The 19,960-nt window shown below is 36.1% G+C and overlaps 1 protein-coding gene across 9 annotated transcripts in view; it reads left to right on the plus strand.

The window, feature by feature from the left end:
• Positions 1 to 19,960, plus strand: part of SUCO (SUN domain containing ossification factor) — an 88,199-nt gene that overhangs the window by 52,560 nt on the left and 15,679 nt on the right. For all 9 annotated transcript variants that reach the window (XR_006061466.2, XM_027975617.3, XM_027975618.3 and 6 more), the window contains 5 exons: positions 141 to 206; positions 6,036 to 6,104; positions 7,047 to 7,137; positions 10,446 to 11,609; positions 17,990 to 18,077. Coding sequence is in view for 8 of the 9 variants with exons in the window: in XM_027975617.3 (XP_027831418.1) it covers positions 141 to 206; positions 6,036 to 6,104; positions 7,047 to 7,137; positions 10,446 to 11,609; positions 17,990 to 18,077 (1,478 nt within the window). In the remaining variant the exon portion in view is untranslated. The remainder of the gene's footprint in view (positions 1 to 140; positions 207 to 6,035; positions 6,105 to 7,046; positions 7,138 to 10,445; positions 11,610 to 17,989; positions 18,078 to 19,960) is intronic.

Consider the following 19,960-nt stretch of genomic DNA (forward strand, 5'->3'; position numbering starts at 1 on the left):
GTTGTGAATGTGCTTTGGATGTATACTGAAAACTGTAAAATTGTTTTGTCAACTGACTTGACAGGATATAATTTGTACTTTTAAACATATCATCTGAGATAGTTCTCAGCATAATTAACCTTCATTTTCTCTTTGAACAGATTATCCACTGGATTATAATACTGGGGAGGATAAATCCTCAAAAAACCTTCTTGGTTCTGCTACAAGTGAGTATTTGGAGGGGGCGGGGTTTCTAGTCACTATTATTAAAGTATATCTTAACTTGTATTTCCTGGCATATGTGAACATTTTGTTTTGAAGTTTAGGGGGCTCCTTCTGTCCTAGTGTTGAACTTTGAGTTGAAATCAAAGAATACTTTTCAAAAGTATTTTCATAGGAATAAAATAGAATATATGTAAACAAAGAAGAGAGGTGAAATGCAAGCATAGGTCAGTTCTTTTACAAAAATGAAGTAGTTATATTTTTAGGCAAGTTCCTTAGAGTGAAGAATGGGATATGAATTTACTTGGGGAAAGAATTATTAAAGAGGTCCTAGACCATATAAATAAGAGCATCTAGGTAATCATACTTGGTAGGAAAAGAGTTTATTTTACAAGTGGTACTCATCAGTGAAATCCTACCAAATGAGGATTTGTTAATGTATGGGTATGGTTAGTTTCCTGATTAATGATAAAGAATAAAGGCTGTTCTTATTCATGATAATGATGATTCCCAAGCAGTAACAATAATAGTAATAATAATACACTCTTTGTAAACTGAAAAAAAAAAATGACTAAGATACTAGTTGTTTAGCTTGTCTTGCCAACCTATTATCTGAACTTATAGACAGGCTAGCCAAGTAGACTCCTGGAAAGACCTTTACTGACTGACACTTTATTTTTACTGTTAGAATGCAGGTAGGTATATTTTACATTTGTTAGTTTTGGTTAGTCCCCCAAGTAAGAACTTTTTATTTGGAGGTTAATAATTAAATGTAATGAAAGTAAATCTTAGTAACATAGAAGACGATTTGTGCATTTTTCTTATACTCTTGTGTTGTTTGAATCCCAGTCTCACTGTGTATATTGTCCTTGTAGCTTTTTAAGGTACTCAACCAGTAGTACCTTAGGACTTCCCTGGTGGCTCAGACAGTAAAGCATCTGCCTACAATGCAGGAGACCCGAGTTCAATCCCTGGGTCGGGAAGATCTCCTGGAGAAGGAAATGGCAACCCACTCCAGTATTCTTGCCTGGAAAATTCCATGGACAGAGAAGCCTGGTAGTCTGTAGTCCATGGGGTCGCAAAGAGTCGGACACGACTGAGCAACTTAACTTTCACCAGTAGTACCTATACCTAGGTAGATATTTGGGTGGCTGCACTGTATGGAATTAAGAGTCACTTGTCTTTCTTTTCATCTTTTATCTTTTTCCCTTTCTTCCCTTCTTGTCCTCTCCCTCTCCATAGAAGACTGTAGATTTCAGTGGACTATTTTAGGGAATAGGGAAAAGAATGTTAAAAAATAACTGCATAAAGGGAATGCTTTTATGTAATATTTAACTTTGTTATAGATTAGCTTAATATATTTTTACTCTGTTGCTGGTCAACTGACTTTTTAGATATTATTGATCACTTTCAAGTGTATCCTTTGCAATTTCTGCTGATGATAGCATTAAAAACAGGTGCCTCATTCACTGCTATGGAATAGTGTTTTAGGAGTGAGACAGTGATGCTGTTTTATTTAATTGGATGTTAATATGTTTGTTCGTGTCCTTAAATTTGTAGTTTAAAAACTATATTATGTAATAGTCATCATTCATAATTCAGTAATGCTGATTTAGCTGTGAGGTGGCATTGTTATTTTATGGGGTCAGAAAATAGCCCCAGACTAAAAGTTCTCTAGTTTTTGGTGGTTACTGGGAACGAAGGGGCACCTTCCAGAAGTAATGATTTACTATAGTTTTAGATAAGGGAAAATTTTGTTGATATTTTGCTTTCTTTCTCTATCTTCCTATGGGATTAACTCCAAGACAGCATTAAAATGTTTTCAGTAGAGGACATTTCCCTATTCGTAATCACTGCTCTGACTGATGTATTATTTTAATTAATCAGACATAGAATTTTTTTAGACCCTATTTTCTGGATCTTTTTCCTTGAAGACAGTTAACACAGTTCATTTTTGTTTTTATGGCTTTCTGGAAGAGCAGTCCATTTATGTTCCAGTGTTCCTAGGTGTTGAAAAGTTTAGTGTAGTGAGACAAGGTGGATGGGAAGATATCAGCTGAGCCTAAGTATGAGAGGCTTAAAAAGATACCCATTTCTTGATGTTTCAGAACAAGAGAGGCAGTAGTAGCTGAGTGATGAGACTTTGCTGTTATTAAGTTAATAAGCATGACCTAATACTGCTGCCTTCGATACCTATATCCTTCTAGTTTTCTGTGAATAGTCTAGACTGGTTTTGAGCTTGACCTAGTTACTTCCTCCAATGTAATATAATGTTAGGAAAAAATAACAAGGTGGAATCAGGCCAAACAGTTCGTCTCTAGCAGTGGAATGTCTGAATTTGACTATAATCATCACCACTTCCTAAATTAGCTTGAAATTGGCCAATTTTGCACCTAATTTATCTTTAATATTTATATAATGTCTCCAAAACAGAATTCTGTGCCTTTGACTTAAAAGAGAAGCTCTTTTTTCTTTTGCTATTGAGTAATTGGTAGTCATAGGAAATATATGTTACCAGAGTATGTTGCTTCTAATGGGACTTGGTTGTCAAAGAGCATGCATGCTGCTTATTTAGATGTTTTTGATATTATATAATTTACTGAACTTCCAGAAAGGGAGAGACTACTATAGAGCAGCATTCTTGGCTTTGTATGTTTGCCAGTTCTGGGACTCTTCTGCCTGAATCTTTTGTTTACATTCAGTTCAGTTCAGTTCAGTCGCTCAGTCATGTCTTTGTGACCCCATGAATCGCAGCACACCAGAGCATATAAATACTTTACATCAACAGAAATTCTTTGTATTAATCTACTCTGCTTGTGCTTGGTCATGTGGGTCTTCCAGGCCACTCTCTACTTTGATATTCTTGCAAGTCTGCCTTTACTCCTAAATATGATCTGTATTTTATTAGAGTCATCAGATTTGCTAAGGGCCAGATTTCTGCTTCTCTTTCTGTATAAGTTTAAGACGAACTGTAGTTTTTGTTTTAAGTCAGAATACTTTTTTTGAATGTATTTATTTTAAGATCCTGGAAGAAGGAACAGAGAAGGAAGGTAGGCATGTTGCAGAGTTAGTAGCTCAGTACACATAGGAGGAAGTAGTTTTTTTACTGGTTTGTCTTCTTGTGTTGTAGCATAGGCATTTGGTTTTCTATATCAAAAAGAGCCACTGGTGTGTTGGGAGGGACTAGGTGTATATAACATGTTGATATCTGGTCCCTAGGAGAGAGTTTCATTCCTAAAGTAATGGGATGGGATGAATAAGTTAATCAATTCAAGAGAAAGGAGTTGGCAAATCCATGAGAAATTGAGAGCAGGTGTCTAGTATGGCACTATATGCCAAATTGTTGCTTTTACCCTTTAGCCTTTCTGAAGGCTTTTCAGTGATTAGATTATGATCACGACGAGAAGTCATGTGTTTAGATGCACAGTGAGACTGGTAAGAAATTCACAAAGCTGCTTTCTCTCAAAAGAAAAAAACTGTATTTGACAGCATTCTGTGAATATAGCAAGATTATTTCTTATAGGTTAGGTGGGCTGAGAAAGAAGAATCTGCCAGATTTTGCTTTTATTACCAAATGGCCCTCTGAAATAATAAACAATATTTTTAAATGATCAGTAGTATGTATAAATCTTCCTTATTTTAGGTACCAGTATAAAAATTTACATTAAAAAGTAATACTCTAAAACTTCTTTCTCTACACAGATTAACAGATACAGATTTTTAAAGCTTTTAATAATAATACTCCAAAATTTAAATGCAAAAATTTGAAATCTGAAGTAAGATTGCCCTTTGAAGCAAGCACAAGGGACTTAGAACATAAACTTAATTTCAGAATTTGGGTTCTGTGAGCAGCCAGTTTTGATTGATTGAACTTCAGCTGTCAGGCTAAGTAGAGGATCAGATACTACTGTTGCAATATTCAGTGCAGTTCAGTCTCTCAGTCATGTCCCGACCCTTTGCGACCCCATGGACTGCGGCATGCCAAGCTTCCCTGGCCGTTACCAACGCCAGGAGCTTGCTCAAACTCACGTCCATAGAGCCATCCAGCCATCTCATCCTCTGTTGTCCCCTTCTCCTCCTGCCTTCAGTCTTTCCCAGCACCACTGTCTTTTCTAATCAGTCGGTCTTCACATCAAGTGGCCAAAGTATTGGAGCTTCAGCATCAGTCCTTCCACTGAATCTTCAGGACTGATTTCCTTTAGGATTGACTGGTTTGATCTCCTTGCAGTACTGGTTGACATTAAAATTTGATTTATGAGGAAATACAGAGTTTCTATTGCTTCTTTAGTTTTGTTTATAAGGGAATGGAGTTTCCATTTCCTGTTTTTATGCTGAGGTGTCCTTTAGCCTAAGATCTAAGACTGCTTCACTGTTTTAACCATTTCCCAGGTGAAAGGACAGGGTTGACCTATAATCCTAGATATTTCAAAAGCAAATATAAAGCTTTTGTGTGTTAAAGTAATGATTAGAAACAAGTACCAGTTCTTTTTGTCTTTCAGATTATAGAATCATTGTTATATAAAGTTTAAAAGTAATAATTATGTACTACTAGTTATCACATTTAAAAGTCTAAAATCTCCTATTTTACCTGTCACAAATCATGTGTTTACAGTATCAGCACCAAGTGACAGTGCTCGGCTTGTTCCCAACCTTCTGGATATGCTAGCTTTTCCTTCTTTAGATCCTTTCCTACTTCTCGCATCTCTGGTTTTCATGAAAGTGTGATGAAAACTCGGATCTGTTTTAGGAAAGGAAACCAAGATGGAAAAAAGTGATGAGGTTTAATATGTAGCCCCTGCCAGATGTTAGTATTTTAATGGTAGAAAAACCTTCTAGTAGAATTTCAGAGATTAGATTGGAGTTAGAATTTAATATCCTGTGAAATTACATTAAATTACTAGAAAGAAGTCTTCTGTTCCAAGCCAGCTTTTTATGGAGTTATGATATTTCGTGGTTAAATTACTAGAAAGAAGTCTTCTGTTCCAAGCCAGCTTTTTATGGAGTTACGATATTTCGTGGTCCTCATGTATCTTCAGCCATTTATGTAGATATTAAGGTTTGTAGCACTTTACTCATCATTGAGATAACCACTTTGGAAAGAGAGGAAGAATTAGAAAGTATGCAGATTGTTTTACCTATAGCACTTAAGTTTTATAACTTTGACTTTTAATTCATCTTCCCATGCCCATATTCACCCAGTTCACAAAAGAATTTGTCATTTATTGTCCATAAAACATTGTTACAAGTCATCAAAGGCATGATTCTATGCAGTGTCAATTTGGGATTTAACCATATTACTTAGATATTTTATATTCATAGTTGAAAACAGTCTTTCTGCTGTCCTTTGAAGAATAATCTTCCCATTTTATTTATTTTTACCTATGAGAGTCATATGTTTAGGAAAAGGATTTTTTGTTTGTTTTTGGTTTAAACTGTAGAACCTTTTCTTTTAAAAAAAAAAAAAAAACAAGGCTTTTCTGTAAATTATGGGTTTTGGTTGTCACATTTTTTTCCTCAGTGCAGGCTATATGCTGAATTATACTTGAATCTTGTGATATGCTGAAGATAGTATTTGCTGAAAGGTTTGGGGAGGTTTTGTAAAAAAAAGTATAATTAGATTTTAAAATCCTTCTAAACATAAAAGTTCAGATTTATATATAATACTTTTTGCCTGAAATTTGTATCCTGTATTGGACTAATAGTAAGGTGAGTGAAAAGGTAATTAGGCCAAAAAATGCAAAAGACCATTACAAATGGTTTTTTACTATCTGATATCAGTTATATGAAAATATTTAGGTATATTAGTATCTTTTTCTGATTGAATTTTGTTTTAGATGCCATTCTAAATATGGTGAATATTGCCGCTAATATTCTGGGAGCAAAAACTGAAGACCTGACAGAAGGTACCTAAATCATTTTATGGGTCTTTTAAATATATGATATTTCAGGGGTCTTCCTAGTTAGTTAAATTAATTAATAAGCCAAGCAGTTTGATTTTTTTATTTAGAAATACAGAAACCATTGAAAGGAACTTGCCAATCTTCTATTATTCATTGTTTATTTGAATTTCACAAGTTCTCTTTAATAAATAGGATCTTGTCTATATAAAAATCATTAATTTGATTTTTCACTCTTAACCTGCTGTAGAAGTAATGATTTTATCCCTAGTTCTTTCCTGAGGTTTTGATGCTCTAATGGTTACTTGAAGTATGCTTTTATTTGTCAAATAGCAATTCAATTTAGAAAGTAATAGAAATATGAATATTATGAACAAGGAGAAACAATCTTGCCCTTTTATTGTTTTCAAAAATACTTCATTCTGTTTATAAAATAAGTTGTCATAAGGTTGTAATATATAACATGGGGAATGCAATGTGGTGGCAGATGGCAACTAGACTTATGGTGGTGATTATTTTGTAGTGCATTATAAATGTCAAATCACTACGTTATACACATGAAAATGAATATAGTGTTGTATGTCAAATATACTTCAATAAAATTTAGTTCTAAGTACAAACTTAAAATGTCCCATTTATTTCTTCTTATTCTCTTTAGTAACTCTGGTGTCTTATTAATCACGTAAGATTACACAAAACTCATAGTTACTTGCTTTAATTTTCTGAGAAGTTGAGAAAGAATATGCACTACTTATAGTTGTGACTTTCAGTGATTATTTCTTTTTAAAAGAACTTGATGAAAAAAAAAAGCAGAGTCTGCAGTAGAAAACCTGTTTGCCTTTTTTCTTCTCCCTTGAGAATCTAAAGTTCCTTATTTGTTATAGTGAAATATTTTCATGGTATAGCTTTTTAAAACTAAACTCAATATGGACATCTTTCTTAAAATAGGAAATAAAACTATATCTGAGAATGCTTCTGCCACAGCTGCATCCAAAATGCCTGAATCAGCTCCTGTTTCAGCTCCTGTTCCATCACATGAGTAAGTTATATTGGGATATTAGAGTTCTATTAAAAGGGAGATATACTTGTACATAAAAAGGTACTTGTGATTGTGGAAAATGAAAAACTCTGAATCATGGGACAGACATTCCACAGCCACTTTCAACATCTTTGAGTTGCTTTTTGTATACTGGCAGTTCACTGTAGATAGACCAAATGTGCGTTATTTTGATATAGTGTTACTTTTATTATTTGCAGTACTTAATCTTTTCCTTATTGCAAATAATTAACTCTGCAGGTATAAGTTTAAGGACAAATTTTAAAGGCCTGTTTTTATTAAGTTCGGATTTAAAAGCCTTGATTATTTATGTATCTGTGCTATGCCCAGAAAGCTATACAGGGTACCTGAAATACTTAGAGCAGTGGTTTTTAAATGATGTGTTGGTCACACAGCCCACTCTTAGAGTGTTCAGTTTCTGAAATTGAATGATACAGGTCTTTCCCCAGGTTGCAGTGGTTACTTTGGGCAGGGATATACATGCATCAGTCAGTCAGTGAGTTCAGTCGTTCAGTAGTGTCTGACTCCTTGTGACCCCATGGACTGCAGCACACCAGGCTTCCCTGTCTATCACCAACTTGGAGCTTACTCAAATTCTGATCTTTTCTAGACCAGAGGTAGAGGTGATTAAGGTTTGTACCTCAGCCTCTGATCTAAAATAGATAGGTTCATTAATGATTCGGGTTATTGGGATGATCTGGTTATAGTTATTATAAATTTAGCTCTGTATATTTCATTAGATACACTCCCTGTAAACTTTGACAGACATTTCTTTCAGAGGAACTCTACGTAATGAGATAAGATATTTACATAAAACAGTTCAAGATAATAAGTAATGAAACCTGCAGTGAATATGCTTTTGAGCTGTAATTTCAAGGTACTATGTTAATTTAAAAATGAGATTTTGTCCTTTGAAGGGCACAGTGTCAAATTTGTGTTTTCCTGAAATATAACATTATATGTTACTGATTCCTAGATGGTCCTAAGAAATCTCTTTGGGATAGAAATTCTTGACGTTTCTAATTATCTGTATCTGTCTCGGTTTTGTAACTAGGTTCTTCAGTGACTAACACATAGTATGTCTTTATTTTTCAAAATGAAATTAATTTTATTTTACACACACACACACACACACACACACACATATATATTTACCCCCTCGTGTGTGTGTGTAAATATTTATTGAAAGATACCACATCTGGCTAATGTAGCAGTTTTTACTCTTCTGCTTTAGAGTTTTGTTTTTTAGTAGATATTCTTACATAACTTTCTTAATGTTTCTCCAAGTATGTTTGTTTTAAATTCTTTTTGATGATTATATGGCAGTTCTCTGAAAAAAATAAAAGAATCCATGACGCGGTATCACTCAAAAGTTTTTATGAAATGATGACTTACTTTCTTTTCCCAGGTTTGAATTTCTTAAAGTGTAACTCTGATTAGAGTGTATACATAGTTGATAGGGCTTCCCTGGTGACTCAGATGATAAAGAATCTGCCTTCAATGTGGGAGACCTGAATTCAATCCCTGATCTTCCCTGGTTGGGAAGATTCCCTGGAGAAGGGCGTGGCAACCCATTCCAGTATTCTTGCCTGGAGAATCCCCATGGACACAGGAGCCTGGCAGGCTACAGTCCATGGGGTCGCAAAGAGAACACTGAGCGACTAAGCACAGCACATCACAAAGACTATAACTTAATTTTTACCAAATTAATTCAATTTAGTTGTAAGAAATATTGTGTAGAGACTATATACAGCTGTCTATATCTGTATCATCTGTTAAGGGAAGCTTAGCCTAATTATGTTTTAATTTAGTCTGTTTACTATTTTATTGTCAACAAAATGAAAGTCCAGCTTTTAGATATTGTCTTTAAAAAAAATTTCTGTAGAAAAATATATTTTTTTAAAAAATGTGGACTATTTTTAAAGCCTTCATTGAATTTGTCATGATATTACTTCTGTTTTATGTTTTGGTTTTTTGACTCTGAGCATCTGTTATCTTAGCCTCCTGACCAGGGATTACACTCATACCCCCCTGCATTGTAAGGCAAAGTTCCAGTCAGTAGACTGCAAAGGAAGTCCCTAGATGGTGTTTTTTTTTTATTCCTACTTTTGCTGTTGTGATATTAGACTTCATTTAAAGACATTTCCTGGCAATTTTAGTAGTGTTTCACAGTAGGAAAATTTGCATATGAAGATTTCTTTTTGGTATTCAAATTACTTTGTTTTTTCAAATTACACCTTTGTTGCTACAAAGCCCGCACCTGGAAATTCATTACCTTTATGTTGGAAGGGACCACATATTATAATTTTCAACACTGTTACCACCAGCTTGAATTCTCCACTCTTCCCTATTGGACATACATATTCCAGAGACCAAAGATAAAACTAAGTTAGTGACACTAGTAGTATATTATTAGCCAGGATTTTATTACAGTGGTTAAGTATTTAGCTTCAATAGCTGAAAATTAGCCTAGATGATACTGAAATTATTTGGGGGGAGTAGGGATATTTTCTTTTTTCTAGAGCAGATAATCGTGTGTGTGTGTGTGTGTGTGTGTGTAATGCCACATTGAAATTCCTCAAATCTCCATAGAGACATGATCTTTGAGAAATCTGCAGTTGACCCTTGAATAATGGGTTTGAACTGTACAGATCTACTTACACGTGGATTTTTTCATTAGTAAATACTGCAGTACAGATGATCTCCGTTGGTTGAATCTGTGGATGCAGAACTAAAGTATAGAGGAACTGTGGATATGGAGAACAGGCTGTAACTCTGACTCGCTGCATAAAGTTCAAGGGTCAACTGTACGATGACTCTTGAAAGTAGGATACTCAGGCACAAAGTGCATTTGTAGTAAGAGTCCTGGCTTCTTGTTCTAACTAGGACTTTCATAGCCCTTGGGTAGCTCAGTTTCTGATATAAGGGGTGATAAAGCTTGTGATATTGGTGAATATGGGAGGAAGGGTACTATATTCACTAAGTGGAAATATTCAGTAAGGGTACTATGTTCAGTAAATGGAAATATTCACGTAACAAACTGTTCTTAAATAGGGATTAAAGAAAAACTTAATTTGGTAAATACGGTGATTTGAATCATCTGGCTTGTCACTTGATAGGTTATCTTTCTGTTACCATTCCTGAATAATACTGTTTTTATAATGAAAGTGATTTGAAGGATAGTAATTCATTCAAAGTAAATTTGAGTGTTTTCTGTACTTCCCCTTCTTTTTATCTTATGTGTGATACATTTATTTTCCTTAAGCATAATTATGGATATGTATTTCTAGGTTTGGAACCACTGAAGGACACGTACATGACACCGAGTCATTGTCACCAGATACTACAAAAGAAAGTCCCATTGTACAGCTAGTTCAAGAAGAAGAAGAGGAGGCAGGTCCTTCTACAGTGACCCTTCTGGGTAGTGGTGAACAAGAGGATGAAACATCACCTTGGTTTGAGTCAGAGACACAAATATTTTGCAGTGAACTCACCACAATTTGTTGTATTTCTAGTTTTTCGGAATATGTATATAAATGGTGTTCAGTTAGAGTTGCTCGTTATCGGCAACTCAGCAGAACTGCTCTGAGTAAAGAAAAAGAGTATCTTATGTCAGCTGAACCACCACGAGTATTTCCTGAAGAACCAGTAGGTGTTTCATTATTGCAGCCTCCAGGTGGAGAGCCAGACAGTAAGAATAAGGAAAAGGAAGCTGAAACCATTGTTCTAGATGATTTAAGTGGTGTGCTTCAGGAAGATTTGATTAATCACACTTTAGATGCAATTGAACTTGAACCAAGCCATCCTCAAACTCTTTCTCAGTCTGTTCTCTTAGATGTTACTCCAGAAATCAACTCATTAACTAAAATAGAAGTATCTGAGCCTATTAAATATGAGGCAGGGCATTCACCATCACAAGTGATTCCCCAAGACAGTTCTGTTGAGGTTGATAATGAAACAGAAAAAAGATCTGAGAGTTTTAGTTCTATAGAGAAACCAACTGTGATCTATGAAACAAAAATACTTGATAAAGTAATGGATAATGTTGTAAAAGAAGACATAAACTCCATGCGAATTACCACAAAGCTATCTGAAACAATAGTGCCACCTGTAAACACAGCTGCTATGCCAGATATTGAAGATGGGGAAGCCAAAATGAATATAGCTGACACACCAAAGCAAATTTCCACTCCTGTTGTGGATTCTTCTTCATTACCTGAAGTAAAAGAAGATGAACAGTCTCCAGAAGATGTCCTTTTAAGAGGGTTACAGAGGACAGCTACAGATTTTTATGCTGAATTGCAAAACTCCTCAGATCTAGGATATGCTAATGGGAATCTTGTACATGGATCAAACCAAAAGGAATCAGTATTTATGAGACTTAATAACCGTATTAAAGCCTTAGAAGTTAACATGTCTCTCAGTGGTCGCTACCTGGAGGAACTTAGTCAAAGGTAAGCTTTCTTATGAATTAGCACAATCCACTTTGCACAGTGAGTTAAGTAGCAGAGTCTAATCTGACTAAAGGAGAGGATTTAATTATCTCATGATTCCTTGGTGGCTCAACGGTTAAGAACTTGCCTCCAATGCAGGAGACATGGGTTTAATCCCTGGGTCAGGAAGATACCCTGGAGAAGGAAATGGCAACCCATTCCAGTATTCTTGCCTGGGAAATCCCATGGAAAGAGGAGCCTGGCAGGCTATAGTCCATGGGGTCACGGAGATCAGACATAGCTTAGCGGCTAAACAATGAATGCAATAGTAATAAGCAGCATTTTAGCTGGAGAGAGAAAGTTATTTGGATGTCAGTAATTTTAAGAAGTAATTTCCATTTTTGGAAATACTAAGTGACATAATGAATTTGAATTATCTATATTAGTTTCTCCTTTTTCCTGTTGCTTAACTTTAGCTACTTTTGTTGTTTGATTCCCAGAGCAGTCATGGAAAAATTAAAGTTCATAGACCTTAAAGCTCTTTGTGGAACTTGACTAGGTATTATTTAAGAATTTAAATAAGTGAATACTGGAATAGACTAAACTAGATGATTAGGCAACATTTGAACTCTCACCAAGTATCCAGAATCCTAGTCCTAGCTGTAATAATTTATCTTCTTGTGCTTATAAAATGCCAGAGGCAATGTCAGTTTGCTTATGCAGTGATGGAGACCCCTGGCATAGTTCTCCACTTTTTAAGCCAATTTTGTTATTGTTGTTCCTTAAGTGTCATTGTTCCTTAGGACTTTTCCAACATTTTGTAACCACAAGGAGCTCAGTGCCCAGAATTTCTGAAATACTACCTTTTCCTAATCCTCCTAAATTAAAATGCTACTAATGAAATGTCCCTAAAGTCATTCAGTTCAGTTCAGTTCAGTCGCTCAGTCGTGTCCGACTCTTTGCCACCCCATGAACCGCAACAGGCAGCCCTCCCTGTCCATCACCAATTTCCGGAGTCCACCCAAACCCATGTCCATTGAGTCGATGATGTGTCATCCAACCATCTCATCCTCTGTCATCCGCTTCTCCTCCTGCCCTCAATCTTTCCCAGCATCAAGGTCTTTTCAGATGAGTCAGCTCTTCGCATCAGGTGGTCAAAGTATTAGAGTTTCAGCCTCAAAATCATTATTATATGCTAAAAGATATTACTTCTTAATTCATACATATAATTTATTGGCAAATTATATGTGGGTGTGTGCGCATGCTTGCATCATACTTGCTCAGGCCTCTCCTCACTCCCACCCTTTTTGCCCCCACTACAGGAACCACTGAAATCATGCATGGTAAACCTGTTTTTTTAATTGAGATGTAATTGATGTGTAACATTATATTATTTCAGGTATAACAATGATTTGCTATTTGTATATATTCTAAATGATTACCACAGTAAATCTGTTAATATGATCACCATGTAGTTACAGGTTTATTTTCCTAGTGATAAGTTTTATGATCTACTCTATTAACAACTTTGAAATAGACAATCCAGTATTATCAATGGTAGTCAACATGCTATACATTATATTCTTATTCAGTTCAGTTCAGTTGCTCAGTTGTGTCCGACTCTTTGTGACCCCGTGGACTGCAGCATGCCAAGCCTCCCTGTCTATCACCAACTCCTGGAGCTTACCCAAACTCATGTCCATTGAGTCAGTGAGGCCATCCAACCATCTCATCCTCTGTCGTCCCTCTCCTCCTGCCCTCAATCTTTCCCAGCATCAGGGTCTTTTCCAATGAGTCAGCTCTTCGCCTCAGGTAGCCAAAGTATTGGAGTTTCAGCTTCAACATCAGTCCTTCCAATGAACACCCAGGACTGTTCTCCTTTAGGATAAACTGATTGGATCTCCTTGCAGTCCAAGGGACTCTCAAGAGTCTCCTCCAGCAGTGCAGTTCAAAATCATCAGTTCTTCGGCACTCAGCTTTCTTTATAGTCCAACTCTCACATCCATACATGACCACTGGAGAAGCTATAGACTTGACTAGATGGACCTTTGTTGACAAAGTAATGTCTCTGCTTTTTAATGTGATGTCTAGGTTGGTCATAAATTTCCTTCCAAGGAGCAAGTGTCGTTTAATTTAATGGCTGCGGTCACCATCTGCAGTGATTTTGAAGCCTCCAAAAATAAAGTCAGCCACTGTTTCCATGTTTCCCCGTCTGATTGCCATGAAGTGATAGGACCAGCAGCCATGAAATTAAAAGATGCTTACTCCTTGGAAGGAAAGTTATGACCAACCTAGACAGCATATTAAAAAGCAGAGACATTACTTTGTCAACAAAGATCCATCGAGTCAAGGCTATGGTTTTCCAGTGGTCATGTATGGATGTGAGAGTTGGACTGTGAAGAAAGCTGAGCACTGAAGAATTGATGCTTTTGAACTGTGGCATTGGAGAAGACTCTTGAGAGTTCCTTGGACTTCAGGGAGATCCAACCAGTCCATCTTGAAGGAGATCAGTCCTCGGTGTTCATTGGAAGGACTGATGTTGAAGCTGAAACTCCAGTACTTTGGCCACCTGAGGCGAAGAGCTGACTCTTTGAAAAGACCCTGACGCTGGGAAAGATTGACAGCAGGAGGAGAAGGGGATGACAGACGATGAGGTGGTTGGATGGCATCATCGACTCAATGGACATGGGTTTAGGTGGACTCCGGGAGTTGGTGATGGACAGGAAGGCCTGGCATACTGCAGTTCATGGGGTACCAAGGAATCAGACACAACTGAGCGACTGAAAGGAACTGAACTGGTGGGACTGGATACCATGATCTCAGTTTTCTGAATGTTGAGCTTTAAGCCAACTTTTTCACTCTCCTCTTTCACTTGAATCAAGAGGCTAAGCAGAGTGACAGTATACAGCCTTGACGTACTCCTTTTCCTATTTGGAACCAGTCTGTTGTACCATGTCCAGTTCTAACTGTTGCTTCCTGACTGCATATAGGTTTCTCAAGAGGCAGGTGAGGTGGTCTGGCATGCCCATCTCTTTCAGAATTTTCCACAGTTGATTGTGATCCACACAGTCAAAGGCTTTGGCATAGTCAGTAAAGCAGATCTGGAACTCTCTTGCTTTTTCAGTGATCCGGTGAATGTTGGCAATTTGATCTCTGGTTCCTCTGCCTTTTCTAAAACCAGCTTGAACATCTGTAAGTTCATGGTTCATGAATTGCTGAAGCCTGGCTTGGAGAATTTTGAGCATTACTTTACTAGCGTGTGAGATGAATACAGTTGTGTGGTAGTTTGAGCATTCTTTGGCATTGCCTTTCTTTGGGATTGGAATGAAAACTGACCCTTTTCCAGTCCCGTGGCCACTGATGAGTTTTCCAGATTTGCTGACATATTGAGTGTAGCACTTTCACAGCATCATGTTTTAGGATTTGAAATAGCTCAACTGGAATTCCATCACCTCCACTAGCTTTATTTGTAGTGATGCTTTCTAAGGCCCACTTGACTTCACATTCCAGGATGTCTGGTTCTAGGTGAGTAGTCGCACCATCGTGATCATCTGGGTCATGAAGATCTTTTTTGTACAGTTTTTCTGTGTATTCTTGCCACCTCTTCTTAATATCTTCTGCTTCTGTTAGGTCCAGACCATTTCTGTCCTTTATCAAGCCCATCTTTGCATGAAATGTTCCCTTGGATCTCTAATTTTCTTGAAGAGATCTCTAGTCTTTCCCATTCTATTATTTTCCTCTATTTCTTTACACTGATCACTGAGGAAGGCTTTCTTATCTCTTCTTGCTATTCTTTGGAACTCTGCATTCAAATGGGTGTATCTTTCCTTTTCTCCTTTGCTTTGCTTTGTACTTCTCTTCTTTTCACAGCTATTTGTAAGGCCTCCCCAGACAGCCATTTTGCTTTTTCGCATTTCTTTTTCTTAGGAGTGGTCTTGTTCCCTGTCTCCTGTACAGTGTCACGAACTTCCGTCCATAGTTCATCAGGCACTCTATCTATCAGATCTAGTCCCTTAAATCTATTTCTCACTTCCACTGTATAATCTTGAGAGATTTGATTTAGGTCATACTTGAATGATCTAGTGATTTTCCCCATTTTCTTCAATTTAAGTCTGAATTTGGCAATAAGGAGTTCATGATCTGAGCCACAGTCAGCTCCTGGTCTTGTTTTTGTTGATTGTATAGAATTTCTCCATCTTTGGCTGTAAAGAATATAATCAATCTGATTTCAATGTTGACCATCTGGTGATGTCCATGTGTAGAGTCTTCTCTTGTGTTGTTGGAAGAGGGTATTTGCTATGACCAGTGCATTCTCTTGGCAAAACTCTATTAGTCTTTGCCCTGCTTCATTCTGTACTCCAAGGCCAAATTTTCCTGTTACTCCAGGTGTTTCTTGACTTTCTACTGTTGTATTCCATTCCCCAGTAATGAAAAGGACATCTTTTTTGCATGTTAGTTCTATAAGGTCTTGTAGGTCTTCATAGAACCATTCAACTTCAGCTTCTTCAGCTTTACTGTTTGGGGCATAGACTTGGAGGATCACCATGATATTGAATGGTGTGCCTTGGAATCGAAAAGAGATCATTCTGTCCTTTTTGAGATTGCATCCAAGTACTGCATTCTGGACTCTCTTGTCGACTATGATGACTACGCCATTTCTTCTAAGGGATTCTTGCCTACAGTAGTAGACATAATGGTCATCTGAGTTAAATTCACCCATTCCAGTCCATCTTAGTTCACTGATTCCTAGTATGTCGATGTTCACTCTTGGCGTCTCCTGTTTGACTACTTCCAATTTGCCTTGATTCATAGACCTGACATTCCAGGTTCCTATGCAGTATTGCTCTTTACAGCATTGGACCTTGCTTCTGTCTCCAGTCTCATCCACAACTGGGTGTTGTTTTTGCTTTGACTCTGTCCCTTCATTCTTTCTGGAGTTATTTCTCCACTGATCTCCAGTAGCATGTTGGGCATCTACCTGCCTGGGGAGTTCATCATTCAGTGTCCCATCTTTTTGCTTTTTCATGTATTCTTATTACTTCATCATTTTAAGTTGTACCCTTTGCCCACCTCTTGCCTCTGCAGTTGACAATTACCAGTCTGTTCTCTGTATCTATGAGTTTAAGATTTTTAATTCCACATGTAAGTGAGATCATATGATATTTGTCCATCTCTGACTTGTTTCACGTAGCATAATGCCCTCAAGGTCCATCCGTGTCGTCACAAATGGCAAAACTTCCTTCTTTTTTATGGTTGTATAATATTCCATGGTATACACATACCGTGTTTCTCTATCCATTCTTTTGTTGATTAGTTTGCTTCCACTTCAGGGCTATTGTACACAATGCTGCATTGAATATGGGGATGGAGGTATCTTTGCAGGATAGTGTTTTTTGTTTCCTTCAGATAAATGCTCTAAAGTGGAATGGCTAAGTCATATGGTTCCTGTTTTAAATTGTTTGAGATACCACGATACTGTTTCCTGTAGAGTCTATACCTGTTTACATTCCTACCAACTGTACAAGGGTTCTTGTTTCTCTACATCCTCTCCACCATGTTATTTTTTGTCTTTTTGATAATAGCTATTTTAATAGTTGGGGGGTGATAACTCATTGTAATTTTGATTTTCATGTCCCTTATAATGTTGAGTGTCTTTTCATCTTCTTCCATCTATTTGTTTTCTTTGGGAAAATATTCAGATTCTCTGTCAATTTTTAAATGGGTTTTTTTTTTTGCTGTTGGGTTGTATGAATTCTGTATGTACTCAATATATTGGATACTAACCCCTTATAAGATTAATTAATGGCTTGCATATATTTTCTCCCATTTGGTAGGTAGCCTTTTCATCTTGTTGATGGTTTCTTTTACTGTGTAGCTTTTCAGTTTGATATAGTTCAACCTGTTTTTGTTTTTGGTGTTAAATCCAAAAAACATTTCTATGACGGAATTCAAGGAACTTACTGCCTGTTTTCTTCTAGGAGTTCTGTTGTTTCAGTTTTTACATGTAAGTCTTATATACATTTTGAGTTTTTTGTGTATGGTGTAAGATAAGGGTCCAATTTCTGTTGCTTGTGGGTGTTTGGTTTTCCTAGCACCATTTATTGAAGTGACTGTCCTTTCCCCATTGTGTATTCATAGACCTTTTGTTATAAATTGACTGTGTATTTGACTAGTAAATCTTCTGTAGCAACAAGGAGCATAGAATTGTTGTTGAGGTAGCAAATACCTCAAGGGACCTGTTTATTTTACCTTTATAAGTTTTCCTTTATTGCACAGAATTCAGTAAGAGTCATTTTCAGAAATATGGCTTTATCTCATATGTTGAAATCAGAAGTATATTTCTGATAATAAATTAGTAAATAAGAAATTAAAACCAATTTAAATCAATTCTTACTCCATAGGTACCGAAAACAAATGGAAGAAATGCAAAAGGCTTTCAATAAAACAATAGTGAAACTTCAGAATACTTCAAGAATAGCGGAGGAGCAGGTTGGTCATCTTCATGGCTTACTTTTTACATAAAGTTCCATTGAATTTTATAGGCTCTGTCTGGTTAGAAGGATCAGTAATGTTCGTTCACCTTTTCCCTGATAGTTGATGATTACTCTGTAATACAGTGCTTTCTAGCCCTTAGTATATAACCTAAGAGAAAATTTTCTTGAGCATTATTCATGTTACATTTCAAGATTTGTATGTATATATATGTGGGTAGAAGTGTCGTGGACTTTTTTGAAATTTTGTTAAACTCTAAAATCATTGTGGGTTTCTATATAGACAATATTTTTGTTTGTAAGTGAAAACAGCTCTAGTTCATTTTAATCCTTGTACTTTTTTCTTCTTGTTTTCTCTTATCTCTTATTTAGAGCTATATAGTGATGCAATAGGACTGGTGATAGTAGCCGTTTTTCCCTGTCTTGTTGATTTTAAGGGATTGATTTCTGTATTTTATCATTAAGTGTGACGTTCATGAATAATTTTTTTATGGTTTGTTACCATGATGAGATTTTTTACTTTTCTAAAGAAATTTTGGGACTAAAGGATGATGAAATGAGGTAAAGAAGTCTCAAGTTGCAGAGTTGCATCTGACTCTGAATTTGTGACACATAATTGTGGTTCCAAGTAAAGTTCTTCCAACTTGCCTTTTTTTTTGTTAGTTGAGGTTTGAAAGTTATTTGCGTATTCTAACTACAAGTTCTTTATCAGAGACAGGCTTTGCAAATATTTTCTCCCAATCCATTACTTGTTTTCTCATTCTCTTAAAAAAGATACCTTTTAAAGAGCAGAATTTGTTAAAGCCCTGTTTACCTGTTTTTTCTTTGCTACAGAAACTTTGCCTAACCCAGAGTCACAAAGATTGTTTGTCTATGTTTTCTTTTGAAATTTCTATATTTTTAGTTTTACATTTGGTTTATGATCTATTGTAAATCCTATGTGTTGCAGTGCTATAAATTATGGATTAAAGTGCTTTTTCGTGAGGGCTAGGGGATTGAGAAACATGAATATTCATTCCTTTCTTCCAGCATCATTTGTTGAGAAGACTATCTTTTCTCCCCTGAATTTTCTTTGCACTTATTTTAAGTCAGTTTGCCATATACACGTGGCTGTGTTTCTGGGCTTCTCTTTTGTTTTGTTCATCTACTTGTCTATCTTTTTGGTTATACTAACTACACTGTTGTGATGGCTAGCTATATAGGAACTCTTGAAACCAGATAGCGTGAATCCTCCAACTTTGCACTTCCTTTCCAAAATTGTTTTGGCTAATCTGGATTTGACTAACACAGATTTTAGAATCAATTTTTCAGTTGCTACCAGAAACAAAAACCTGTTTGGATATTGATTGGGATTATGTTGAATTTATAGATCAGTTTGGAGAGTTGACGTTTTAATAGTCTTAAGTCCTCTGTCCCATGAACACAGTATTTATTTAGTTCTTTATTAATTTTAATATTTCCCTCTATATTTGCTGTTTGCTTTCTATGTAAATCTATGTTTTATGAAAGATTGTTTAAGTACTTTTAAAATAATCTTGTTTACCATTAGCACTATTGGAAGTAAATCTTGATTAGAAGTGTTAACCAGTATCATAAATTTAATAATTTGTCCTTTAAAACTGTCTACAGTTTATCAGTGTTTATCAAATGTGAGTCAAAAGAAATAGTTTAATGACTCACATTCAGCATTTTAAAAAGATGAAATAGGATAGAAAGTACCACAGTGGATCACAGTGAGGAAAGTAAGTGAAATGTTTTGTTACAGTTTTATACATCCACCTACTCTCCACCCCCACTCACCCCCATACATAGTCGAGACTTAAAACTTATTTAAATGTAAAGTTGAAATATTTAACTTGAGAATCATAAATGGCTATGTAG

Source organism: Ovis aries, chromosome 12, assembly GCF_016772045.2.
Source record: "Ovis aries strain OAR_USU_Benz2616 breed Rambouillet chromosome 12, ARS-UI_Ramb_v3.0, whole genome shotgun sequence".
In the NCBI taxonomy this organism is placed as follows: Eukaryota; Metazoa; Chordata; class Mammalia; order Artiodactyla; family Bovidae; genus Ovis; species Ovis aries.